A 12,663-nucleotide genomic window follows, 5' to 3' on the forward strand; every position below is an offset into this window, starting at 1 on the left:
GAGCGAGATTCCCCAGCAGATGCTCGAAAGGGCTCTCCCAACACATAAACGCACCGTTCCTCCACCAGCCAACGCCCGCCGCTGGTCCCGTCCCAGGGCGAGTCGGAGCTCCTCTCCTTCGCCACCATGGTCTTCCTGCCGCCAGCCCGTCTCCCGCAGTTGCCCGGTTCGTCGGCACCCGCCGTCCTGGACTCGGATCCAGAGGCAGAACGAACAAAATGTTACCCGGCTCCGAGCGCTGACAAACAGCTGCAGACCTCCCCGACACGGTCACCGTGGACAAGTTTATCAACACGGAAAGCCACGGTCGCCGACCTTTCTCCTCCTCCCGCGCTCCCTACACCTGCGGCCTCACCGGCGCCTCGCACGACGCATCCCATGTTGCGTCCCGCGTCGACCATCTCGCCCGGGCCATTGGCAAGCGCCTGGGCCTGAGCCCCAACGAGGGCACCGCCTGGGATCGCGTTGTCTGCTTGTACTCGCTCAACACGGTTCGTCAAGCTGCCGACGCCCGTCGCTTTGGGGAGGGAGTGCTGACCTGAGTGGCATGCCGCAGATCGACTACATCCCCCTCACGCACGCCATCCACCGCCTCTCCGGCGTCGTCACCCCCGCGAGCGCCGCCTACTCGTCCCAGGAACTCCAGCACCAGCTGCACTCCTCGGGTGCCAAGGCTCTCTTCACATGCCTCCCCCTGCTCGAAAACGCGCTCCCGGCCGCCGAGGGCGCCGGCATACCCCGTGACCGCATCTTCCTTCTGCCCGTGCCCGAGGTCCCAAACAAGGGCTCCTTCGTCACGGTGGACGACCTCGTGGCCGAGGGCAGACACCTTCCCCGAGTTGCTCCCCTGCACTGGACAAAGGGCCAGGGCGCGAGGCAGCCGGCTTACCTTTGCTACTCCAGCGGAACCTCGGGCTTGCCTGTATGCCCCCTTGGAGTCGCTTGCCCCAGACCCGAGGCTGACGCGTGTCGCAGAAAGCGGTCATGATCTCGCACCGAAACGTCATCGCCAACGTCGTCCAGATCTGCACCTCGGACTCTGTCTCGCGCGACGAGCTCGGCATCGCCACCCAGACGACCCTCGGCGTCTTGCCCTTCAGCCACATCTACGGCCTCGTCCTCGTCGGTCTCGTCGGACAGTACCGCGGCGACCAGATCGTCGTCCTGCCCAAGTTCGACCTCACGGCCGTCCTGGCGGCCGTGCAACGGTTCCGGATCGAGCAGCTCAGCGTCGTGCCCCCCATTCTCATCCAGATCATCACCAACAAGCACATCAGCGCGGCCTACGACCTGAGCAGCGTACGCTGGGTGTTTAGCGGCGCCGCACCGCTCGGGGCCGAGGTCATCGATGACTTGCTCAAGCTTTACCCCGCCTGGCGTCTCGGCCAAGGCTACGGCAAGTTTCCCTTGCCGTCCCGCGCGAACTCGCCGACCGGCGTGCTGACACCGACACGCGGCCGCAGGCATGACCGAGGCGTCTCCCTGCATCCTGAACAGCTTGGAAACGGACACTCTTTTCGGCTCGTCCGGGTCGCTCATCCCCGGCACCATCGCCAAGATCATCGACGCCGACGGCAGGGAGGTGACGGAGCTCGAGACCCGCGGCGAGCTCGTCGTCCAGTCCCCCTCCGTTGTCCTGGGGTACCTCAACAACGAGAGGGCCAATGCGGAGACGTTCATCTGGGACGAAGACGGCCGCTGGCTCAGGACGGGCGACGAGGTCCTCGTCCGCAAGTCGCCGCAGGGCCATGAGCACTTTGTCGTCACGGACCGGATCAAGGAGCTCATCAAAGTCAAGGTCACCATCCCTCACCCTCCCCGCTCCTCCTCCGTTCCTCCCACTTCCGCTCGTCCCCTCCCCGATCCCCGAACTGATGCTAGATGACCCGTGCGCTGCTGACGCTGACTCGACCCCCCCTGCAGGGCCACCAAGTCGCGCCCGCCGAGCTCGAGGCCCACCTGCTTGCCCACCCCTTCGTCTCCGATTGCACCGTCATTCCTGTGCAAGACGACCGGGCCGGTGAGGTGCCCAAGGCCTTCATTGTCAAGGCAAAGGATGCGAGCGACAAGCCTGACGATCACGTCGCCGCCGCCGTGTGCAAGCATGTTGAAGACCACAAGTCACGCCACAAGTGGCTCAAAGGAGGTGTTGAGTTTATCGATGCCGTGCCAAAGAGTCCGAGCGGCAAGATCCTCCGCCGGCTGTTGAGGGACAAGGAAGCCCAGGCAAGGAAACAGAAGGGCCCTAAGCTATAGTGCCACGCCGCAATATGGAAGGACTCATGTTCTCTTATCGATGGTTTTCTGCTGTAGCTCGTCGATATGCATCACGGTGTGATCGAGCAGTCGCACCAGTAGCAGCTAGACAACTTTGACCAATCGTGTACTAGGTACGGAGTGCCCTTAAGTACTTACATCTGCTGTAAGTACATGTAAGTACAACTAAGTACGTACCGAAGTATTCCCTGTACGTGTACTGTACTTTCTCCGTACAAGTACAACAGTACACATACGGAGTACTGTGCTCCGTACTAATCTTTGCAGTAGTAATACTCCGCACAAGTATACACAAGTACAGTACATGTACTCCGTAATATTACTTTTCTTCCGTAGTATTAATTAATGCTGATGTACGGAGTAATTACGGAGTACTTACTTAAGTAGTCCCCCTCTCTGCTGAGCCGAGGCTATCATTGGAACAGCTTCAACGAGCTTCTACGATAATTAGTTAATACTTACTCTCTCAACGCGCACTATCAGGAACCAACAACCCCCCTCCCCACAGATGATGATTGGTTGGGTAGGCATGTACCAAATACCATAATCAATAGTGGCAAACGCAAAATGGGCACGGAATATGAAATGTTCTTGAGGCTAAAAGGATCTCTTCTCAAGATGTACGCCGCCTTCGTACCTACGCCAACCTGCACAGAATACTGGAAGTAGGTAATACTCCGCAAGTACCAGTTGCTGCCAGTGTCCACCGAAAGGTACCAATCCACCCCCGAACCTACCTCACCACCATAAGTACGTACATGTACATACCAAGAAGTACTATCATATGCACTCGGCACGCGGTAGGGGGCATCCCATTTCCTTCCTAGGTCAACATCCTCCTCTGCCCACGCACGGAATACCATCACAGCACCTTCTGGGTATTGCCAACACCAGGACAGGCACTCGCAGTACAAGACTTCAGCTACCTACCGCCAACCAGCATGGGCCCAGGCGAGAAGCAACCCGTTGGCTACAGCCAGTTTGCCTGCATAGGCTCGGGCTTCTCCGCCATCGGTCTAGGGGCGACGCTCAAACGGTGGTATGGCATCACCGACGTTCGCTTCTTTGAGCGGCACGAAGACCTCGGCGGGACTTGGTTCGTAAACACGTACCCAGGTTCGTTCCCGGCCTCGACGCCGACGCCCTCCCTCCCTCTTATCGCCCGGCCATTCGCTAACTGTCCGTTTGCACGCCCTCGCACCAGGCGCCGCCTGCGACATCCCCAGCATCCTCTACAGCTTCTCCTTTGCCCCCAACCCGAAATGGACGCGCGTGCTGCCCTCGTCGGGCGAACTCTGGGACTATCTCAAGACCGTCGCGGCCGAGTACGACCTGCCGTCCAAGATGAGCTTTGGCGTCGTCGTGGAGCGCTGCGAGTGGATCGAGGCGACGCACCGATGGCGCCTGCACCTCCGCAAAGCTTCGGATGGTTCCACCTACGCGCACGAGTGCCAGTTCCTCTTCAGCGGCACCGGAATCCTGGTGCAGCCGCGCGAGCCGGACATGCCGGGCATCGAATCCTTCCAGGGGCCCGTCTTCCACGCTGCCCGCTGGAGGTCCGACGTCGCTCTCGAGGGCAAGAACGTCGCCGTCATCGGCAACGGGTGCACCGCGACGCAAATCGTGCCCAACATCATCGAGGGCGCGGAGCATGTGACGCAGTTTGCACGTTCCAAGCACTGGATGATCCCGCCCATCGACGTCCCGCAAACGCAAACAATCCAGTGGCTCTTCGGCCACGTTCCCGGCCTAATGGCCCTCGTCCGCGCCGCCGTCTTCGTCTATGCCGAAAACGACATGCGCGGATTCTACATGACCAAGGCCGCTGCGAGATTTCGGGCCGGCCGCGAGGCGGAAGCGACGAGGTACATCAAGAAACACGCACCCGCCAAGTACCACGACATGTTGATTCCCGACTTCGAGATCGGTTGCAAGAGGCGCATCTTTGACTGTGGATACCTCAAGGCCCTGCACGCGCCCAACCTCGACGTCGTCGACGACCCCATCGTCGAGATTCTCCCCCAAGGCATCCGCACCAAGAATGGTAGCGTCACGAAGACCGACGTCATCGTCCTTGCCAACGGCTACTCGACGAACCAGTTCATGGCGGGCATCGAGGTCGCCGGTCGCAACGGTGTCACGCTGGGAGAGCACTGGTCCAAGTTTGACGGGCCCGAGGCGTACAACTGCGTGGCCATGAACGAATTTCCCAACTTTTTCATGATCCTAGGTACCGAACCCCCAGCCGGCCTCTCCTCGTCTCTCGTTCTTACCCCCTGCTTACCTGCGAGCAGGTCCCAACTCGACGACCGGACACACGTCGACCATCATGGCTGTCGAGAACGGCATCAACTACGCGCTCCGCGTCCTCAAGCCCGTGCTCGACGGTGACGCGACGACTGTCGAGGTGAAGCACGAGGCCGAGGCCCGCTATTCACGGCAAATGCAGGAAGACCTGCACAAGTCGGTCTGGTGGGGAGGCTGCCAGAGCTGGTACAACACGGCCGGAAAGCGTAGCGGCAAGACGTGGAACTCGATGACCTATCCGCATTCGCAAGCGCACTACTGGTACAAGTGCCTGTTTCCCAACTACCAAGACTGGACCTACACCGTAAGTGCGACCTTTTGCCTCCCCTGGGGAACGTTGCTGACCTGCTTGCAGCTGACCCCTGGCGCGCCGCGCCGCCTCTTCTTGCGGCGCGTGTTGAAGCTTGTGTTGTGGACGGGCGCATTCATCTCGGCGATCCAGATGTCACTTCTTGTGCGAAAGAACGGCTTGAAGCTGAACAACTACCTGGTGTATCTGCTCCAGGGCTACCAGAAAGTCAGGGGCTTTCTCCCTTTTTGATTCATCGGCGACGGTCGGGTGGACAAGCGCACGCCATCGGATGCGATTGCTAGGGATGACATGTACGAACGATGTCCTCGAGGAAGGATGGAACGACGGTATTTACATACTGCAAACTGAAAGCAAGAGTCTTTCTCAAAATTTACAGCGAGTCGAAACCCGGCATACTTGGGATGATGAGTTTTAGTCCGATGACAGTAACGACTGATGCCGAATGAACGGGCCGGTTCGACCCATGCTTCTCTCCCGCACCCCACAGCGACGCCTACGGAGTAATACTGTATTACTCCGTATCCGTACTTACTGTAAACTCCGCTCTCTCGGCGTGGTCCACTTGCCAGGGTTTCCCGAAATGGTCCAGAATGGCCCGGAATGGGGATTGGAACGGTCCGCTGTGTCAGAATGCGTCATTACTTATTACTCCGTAGTTGTGTTACTTGGAAGCCGACGTGGCTGTGGATCTGTTGTTGGTGTTTGACTCATCAGCACGATCTCGACGTCCATACCCAGAATTCTTGCCGTCTTCATCAACAATCCTGACGGCCAATGCAGGCCGTTCGGCAGTGGGACATTTCTTCATGCGAGTCCCGTCTCGGCGGACAAAGTCGATGTGTTCAAGATCATGCCTGTAATCGTCGGTCGACTTCGAGGGCGGCACATGTAGTAATGGATCTTTGCGGAAACATTTTGCGAATGTTGCCTCCAATACAATCAATGAAATACAGTCGACGCATGCGCAACCTCCGACGCCGCCAGTCCTAGCTGCGAGGGTGGCAAGTTGGCAGCCAGCGGAAAGGAGATTTCACTTAATGGTTGGATGGCGAGGGGTGCCATAGAACGCGTGTACGACTCTAGGCACAACTTCTCGCGAAGCATGCCGTCGACAGTCCATGGTACGGATGCGAGAATGGGCTTTCGACTACGATTTTCCGGTTCCCGACACCAGCAGCACAACGCTGCCGAGTTGCCTCCTGACGTCTTCGTTGTTCACGTCATGCGTGTCCTCGACTTCGCCCCACTGGGTCGCTTGCCAGTCCACCTCGAGATTCACAGCTTTGGACGTCTCCTCGACGCCAAACTTGCCCTCAGCGTACCCTCGGCGCAGACCAACAGGCCCCTCGCTCCACTCCACGACGAGGCGCGCACCAGCGACGAGGCTCTTGCCGGCGAGTGTCGCTCTCTCGAGCCCGGCAATCTCCCACGGGCTCAAGCCCTCGACCCAACCTTGCACCACCTCCCTCACTCCGTTGGCCTGCTTTCGGGGCATGATGGCGTGTCCGTCCAGAACCGGTTCGAGCGTGACGCCCGGCCAGACATGGCTTGTCAATAGGGACACCGTCGCCTCCGCCACCCGCTTCTGGGCCTCTCGCAACGACTCTCCGTCCTCGTTGCGGAGGTCGTACTTCCCGGCCGGCGGCGCCCAGCAGAGCAGCGAGTCGGTGTCGAGATACCGCATGAGCGTCGTCGAGATTTGCTTGCGAATCTTGACGCTGGCTGAGCCCGATGGTGCAGCCACGTCGTCGTCGGCAATGTCGAGGGCCCGGCAGGCAAGACTCGTGAGAGGGATGAGGTGCTGCTTCGTGGCCTGCTTCGTCGAGGTTAGGAGATCCCACTCGAGTGCGATGGCGGCGGCCAGGTTTGGCTTCGAGAGGGGGAGTCGGATGATTTGTTTGGTATCGGGGTGTCGCAGCGGTCGCGTGTCGAGGAAAACTTGTAGTGCGCCTTTATTGCTTCCCTGTCAGCATGCGTGCATGAGAATAGAAATAGGCATCGGCACAGGTAGGAAGTGAAGCGAGAGGCACAAGCGCCGGTGTGGGTGTCGACGGAGATTGAATCGCTCACCATCAACTTGTTGGACGCTGGTATCCTTCCAGAATCTCTTCCTCAGCGTCGTCGCCTTTCCGTCCTTGGCATTCCGTATCACTTTGGCCGTCTTGAGCATCTCGGCCTGTCGCTTGCGTCGCTCAATTCTCTCGTTGAGGCTTCGAACGGCCTCCGTTGGCGGCTCCGGAGGCGGTCCTGTGCCGAGGACAGGGGCCACCTGGGCTGCTCTCGCGATGGTAGAGTGAATGGCGCGAGTAGGTTGAACGGTGCCATGGAGGGCTCGCGGTAGCAGCCGGAGGTCTATTCGCGTTGGCGGCTTCATTCTGTCTGATTGTGATGTCCCTGATATTGGACAAGTGCGGCGGCAGGCGTCACGATCAGTTGCTCGATAAAAATTCGCCTTGGCCGTGCATGTACTGTATCGCAGTGCATATGTACATGTACGTACATACAGTAATAAGTAGTAAGTACTTAAACAAGCAATAATAAGTACGGAGTACTCTGTACAAGCAAGGTACCTCCTCTACTATTACTTAAGTGCCTCTACGGAGTACGGAGTACAGTTCATGTACTTTTTCGGTACAAGTATCGCGATCTGCAGTTGCGAAAACTCAAGGCACGACACTCTTGCGACCATGCGACATCAATCGACAGATCGAGTGTCTCGAAATATAATTCTTGACCTAATTCAAGTGCGCATGAATAAACATATTTCCAAATTTTGGTATTCTTGTCAGGACCAATGATCTTTATGTTCACATGTCTGTCCATCAGCCAAGGTTGCCGCAAGTATCTGTACCTCAAACTCGCAGCAACATGGCATGTACATGCTAGTACCTCGCCTTCGCTCGACGGACTTGCCCTCTATAATCAATGTGTCTGCATCGAAACAACTTTTCATTCACGGCCTTTTATTCATCCAAAAAAATAAATTACGCCAAAATTTGCACTACGTTCAATCGTAGCTGATTCAAAATGATCAGTCTCCGCTCGAATCTTGGAGCGTTGTCACGGTGGTATGGAAGCCAACTAATAACTGGCTGCCAGCTCAAGGCTGGTGGGGTATCACGTGACGGAGCTTCCTCCCTCCCTGCTCCAAAGTGTCAACGTGTACGTGTGATGTTCCCGAACCTCAGCCAAAGCTCCTTGGAAACGAACAGCAGCCTTTCCAACCAGTCGCCAAGATGAGCTACGGCAAAAAGGACGAGGACGCCGACCTGGGCATGGTCAAGGTTGACCGCACACAGGTCTTCCAGGAAGGCAAGTCAAGCAACGGCAATGGCTCATGGCCCTTGCCGCTCTCTGACCGCTGTCCGCCCTCCACTCGTCGTCAACTAACCAGCCGGCAGCGCGACTGTTCAACAGCTCCCCCATCCAACCCCGACGATGTCGAATCCTCCTCACGAAAATTGCCCTTCTCCTCTACACGGGGGATAGGTTCCCGACCAATGAGTCCACCTCCCTCTTCTTCGGCATCTCCAAGCTCTTCCAAAACCGGGATCCGAACCTCCGGCAGATGGTCCACCTCGTCACCAAGGAGCTGTCCAACTCGGCCGAGGACATCATCATGGTCACGAGCACCATCATGAAGGACACGGGCGGCGGCAGCGACGCCATCTTCCGCCCAAACGCCATTCGCGCCCTGTGCCGCATCATCGATGTAGGTCCTTTGCCTTGCCCTGCCTCTGCTGGTGCTCCCCCCGTCCGAAGCCATTCCGCGGACCCTTCCGAGTCCCTTTCGTAACCTTTTCGAGGGTGTCGATGGCGCTGATGCCGTCGCAGGCGACTACTGTCCAATCGGTTGAGCGAGTCATGAAGACGGCCATCGTGGACAAGAACCCGTCCGTGTCCTCGGCAGCCTTGGTGTCCTCCTACCACCTGCTCCCCATCGCCCGAGACGTGGTCCGCCGGTGGCAGAGCGAGACGCAGGAAGCGGCCGCCTCCTCCAAGACGGGCAGCGGCTTCTCCATGGGCTTCTCCGGCAGCGGCCAGATGCCGATGAACAATTCGGCAATGACCCAATACCACGCCATCGGCTTGCTCTACCAGATGCGCATGCACGACCGCATGGCTCTCGTCAAGATGGTCCAGCAATTTGGCGCTCCCGGAGCCGTCAAGAGCCCGGCGGCGACCATCATGCTCGTGCGGCTGGCCGCCCAGCTGGCCGAGGAAGATGCGTCGCTGCGAAAGCCCATGATGCAGCTGCTCGACGGCTGGCTGCGGCACAAGAGCGAGATGGTCAACTTCGAAGCCGCCAAGGCCATCTGCGACATGAGGGATGTGACCGACGACGAAATCAACCAAGCCGTCCACGTTCTGCAGCTCTTCCTGACCTCCCCCCGAGCCGTCACCAAGTTCTCGGCCCTCCGCATCCTCCACAACATCGCCTCGTTCAGGCCTTCGGCCGTCGCGGCCTGCAACCCGGACATCGAACTCCTCATCTCCAATAGCAACCGGTCGATCGCCACCTTTGCCATCACGACCCTGCTCAAGACGGGCAACGAGGCGAGCGTGGACCGGCTGATGAAGCAGATTTCCAGCTTCATGTCGGAGATCACGGACGAGTTCAAGATCACCATCGTCGAAGCCATCCGCACGCTCTGCCTCAAGTTCCCCGACAAGCAGGCCGGCATGCTGACCTTCCTCAGCGGCATCCTGCGCGACGAGGGCGGCTACGAGTTCAAGCGCGCCGTCGTCGAGAGCATGTTTGACCTCATCAAGTTCGTGCCCGGTTCCAAGGACGAGGCCCTCGCCCACCTCTGCGAGTTCATCGAGGATTGCGAGTTCACGAAGCTGTCGGTCCGCATCCTCCACCTCATCGGCCTCGAGGGACCGAAGACGGCCCAGCCGACCAAGTACATCCGCTACATTTACAACCGAGTGGTGCTCGAGAACGCCATCGTCCGCGCCGCCGCCGTCACGGCCATGGCCAAGTTTGGCGTGAACCAGAAGGATCCCGACGTCAAGGCGAGCGTCAAGGTGCTCCTCACCCGATGCCTCGACGACGTCGACGACGAGGTCCGCGATCGTGCCGCGCTGAACTTGAAGCTCATGGACGAGGGGGCCAACACGATGGCCCGGACCTTTGTCCAGAACGGTGATTGGAACCCGACGCCGGCGGACCGAAAAGCCCAGGCTAACATGACGCACAGACAACATCTTCTCCCTCCCCGAGTTCGAGCACCAGCTGGTCATGTACGTCACGTCAGAAGACCAGTCGGCCTTTGACGACCCCTTCGACATCTCGGCCGTTCCCGTCGTGACGAGGGAGCAGGCCGACGCCGAGGATCGTTCGAAGAAGCTCACCGCCACCGTCCCGGCGCTCAAGGCCTCCAAGGCAGGGCCCACCAAGGCGGCCCCGAGCGGGGCCGAGGCGGCGGCGACGGCCTCGGCCCAAGCTCGGCGCTACGCCGAGGAGCTGATGCAGATCCCGGAGATGAAGGAGTTTGGCAACGTGCTCAAGTCGTCGCAGGTCGTGGAGCTGACCGAGGCCGAGACCGAGTACATCGTGACGGTGGTGAAGCACGTCTTCAAGGAGCACGTCGTGCTGCAGTACGAGGTGACCAACACGCTGCCGGACACGGTACTGGAGAAGGTCTCGGTCGTCGCCACGCCGGTCGAGGAGGACGAGCTCGAGGAGGACTTCATCATCGAGGCGGAGAAGCTGGGGACGGACGAACCCGGCAAGGTGTACGTGGCCTTCAAGAAGGCCAACGGCGACGGATCCCTGCCGGCGACGGCCATCTCCAACGTGCTCAAGTTCACGAGCAAGGAGATGGACCCGACGACGGGCGAGCCGGAGGAGTCCGGGTACGAGGACGAGTACGAGGTGTCGGAGTTTGAGCTCACGGGTAGCGACTACGTGATCCCGACGTTTGCGAGCAACTTCAACCACCTGTGGGAGCAGATCGGCGCCTCCGGGGAGGAGGCCGAGGAGACGCTGCAGCTGAGCGGCATGAAGAGCATCGCGGGTACGTCACGTGCGCGGCGGCGCGGATGGCGAGGGGGGAATCAGCTAACCATGACAGATGCGACGGAGCAAATCATCGCGACGCTGTCGCTCCAGCCACTGGATGGCACCGACGTGCCCATGAACCAGAGCACGCACATGCTCAAGCTCCTAGGCAAGACGGTCAACGGCGGCCGGGTTGTGGCGACGGTGCGGATGGCCTTCTCGTCGAGGTCGGGCGTGACGACGAAGATGACGGTCAGGAGCGAGGAGGAGAACGTGGCGGCGCTCGTGATGGCATCCATGGCATAGGCGCCGGGAATGTTGGCGTTGCGGGTAACACGGTGGGGCGGTCTTCCGAGGCCCCGCGTCGGCCGAGGTCGGCACGAAAGGGTCTAGAGTCCAGATGCAACGATCAACGATGCGCTCGTAGTGCTGCAGAATACTTGATCTTTGTTTTTTCTCCCGTACGATCGTGTCCGAGGCGCGTTGTACGAAACTAAATACGAAACTTGGGCAACTTGAGAACTTGGCTTGCTCGGCACGTGCGCTCCAAGCACCTGTCCTGCCGGGACGGCATGCCGGCTCGACTTGGTTCACGCAAGGCACATGCTCGTAGGCCGCCGAACTGAATTAAAAGTCCTCCAACTTGTACACGAGGTACGCGGGCTCCTCGTAGGGGTGCGCACTGCCGAGCACGAGTTACCATCCAGGCGGAATGGAAAGGGCGGGAGAGGAGGAAACGGAAAGGGGCGCGACGAAGTGAGGGGAGGATATCGAGGCAAAAGGAGGGGGCAGGGGTTGCAAGGACGGACTTCTTGAGAGCCTGGACGGCCCTGCGAGCAACGTCTTCGCCGACGCAGAGGGTCTCGACGCGGACCTCGGGCGTCTGCTCGAGGCTTCCCCTGATGCCGATGTGCGGATTGGCGGCGTTGCCGGGGCGGAATTGACCGGTGCCGGTGGCGGACCAGGCGCACTCGGTGTAGTTGCCGGCGCCGGGATAACGTCCGGCGCCGGCGCGAAAGACAGCCGACTTGCAGGCGGCGGCAGCCGAGGGAGGGGCGTAAAAGACGAGCGAGTAGCGAGTCGCCATGGAGATGAGAGAAAGGGGCACGGCGAGAAGCGGGATGTGTCGTGGGCTGGTCCGGGGGGGGGGGATGTCCTCCGTCTTGTCCTTGTCTCGTCACAGCCAAGCGGAATGCGGCAGCGGGAAGGAGGAAAAGAGGAAGGGTATGAAGCGGGGAAGGGTAGGGACACGGGGTGGAGGGAGAGGAGAGAGAATGAGAGAGGGAAAGGGAAAGTGACTGCGACGGGCGACGGTGGAAGAGGCAAAGAGATGGGCTCCGACGGCCTCGACGAGGCAGTGCCTGGGTTGGGTGAGGCCTGTATCGGTGCGCGCGTGACGCGGTGTGCCGTATGCGGTGATGAAGATTCGGCACCTATCCAACTACGGTTGCATGATGCTATTTATCATGAGGAAGGGCGAGATTGAAGACGGATACAACTTGTGCCTCTACACGGCCGGGTGCAGGGAGGGGATTAGCCAACCTGGACGGTTTGCGGCGGCCCGCAAACGAAGCCAGCCGCCGTTGGTGTCGGGGGGGGGGGCGTGGGCGGGGGTGACGGTTGTGCTGCAGCGGGTGTTGGTTGCCCAAGTACAGTGCAGGTACTGTTGCCGCTCGCTGTATGGACGGAACCATGGAACGGTAGGAGGCTGCCCACTGGTTGTTACCTTTACTGTACCAATGCGGCCCACGACTGACCC

The 12,663-nt window shown here is 59.7% G+C and overlaps 4 protein-coding genes across 4 annotated transcripts; 3 read left to right on the forward strand and 1 right to left on the reverse strand.

Annotated features, from left to right (window-relative positions):
• Positions 1–126: 126 nt before the first annotated feature.
• DCS_00992 (AMP-binding enzyme) lies at positions 127–2,256 on the forward strand (the record flags this gene model as incomplete). Its single annotated transcript, XM_040798327.1, has 6 exons — positions 127–166; positions 256–491; positions 557–922; positions 976–1,400; positions 1,498–1,798; positions 1,924–2,256. 6 exons carry the CDS (start codon positions 127–129, stop codon positions 2,254–2,256), a joined length of 1,701 nt encoding a protein of 566 aa, XP_040659210.1.
• A 962-nt stretch (positions 2,257–3,218) lies between these two features.
• DCS_00993 (uncharacterized protein) lies at positions 3,219–5,125 on the forward strand (the record flags this gene model as incomplete). Its single annotated transcript, XM_040798328.1, has 4 exons — positions 3,219–3,393; positions 3,482–4,507; positions 4,572–4,888; positions 4,940–5,125. The coding sequence occupies 4 exons, from the start codon at positions 3,219–3,221 to the stop codon at positions 5,123–5,125; spliced, it is 1,704 nt and encodes a 567-aa protein (XP_040659211.1).
• Positions 5,126–6,044: 919 nt separating this feature from the next.
• DCS_00994 (ATP12 ATPase family protein) lies at positions 6,045–7,271 on the reverse strand (the record flags this gene model as incomplete). The annotated part of the gene is made up of 2 exons (XM_040798329.1): positions 6,045–6,847; positions 6,968–7,271. The coding sequence occupies 2 exons, from the start codon at positions 7,269–7,271 to the stop codon at positions 6,045–6,047; spliced, it is 1,107 nt and encodes a 368-aa protein (XP_040659212.1).
• A 653-nt stretch (positions 7,272–7,924) lies between these two features.
• DCS_00995 (uncharacterized protein) lies at positions 7,925–12,390 on the forward strand (the record flags this gene model as incomplete). Its single annotated transcript, XM_040798330.1, has 7 exons — positions 7,925–8,059; positions 8,110–8,260; positions 8,299–8,609; positions 8,732–10,046; positions 10,102–10,920; positions 10,978–11,189; positions 11,671–12,390. The coding sequence occupies 7 exons, from the start codon at positions 7,925–7,927 to the stop codon at positions 12,388–12,390; spliced, it is 3,663 nt and encodes a 1,220-aa protein (XP_040659213.1).
• Positions 12,391–12,663: the final 273 nt, after the last annotated feature.

This window comes from Drechmeria coniospora, chromosome 01 (assembly GCF_001625195.1).
Source record: "Drechmeria coniospora strain ARSEF 6962 chromosome 01, whole genome shotgun sequence".
Classification (NCBI taxonomy): Eukaryota; Fungi; Ascomycota; class Sordariomycetes; order Hypocreales; family Ophiocordycipitaceae; genus Drechmeria; species Drechmeria coniospora.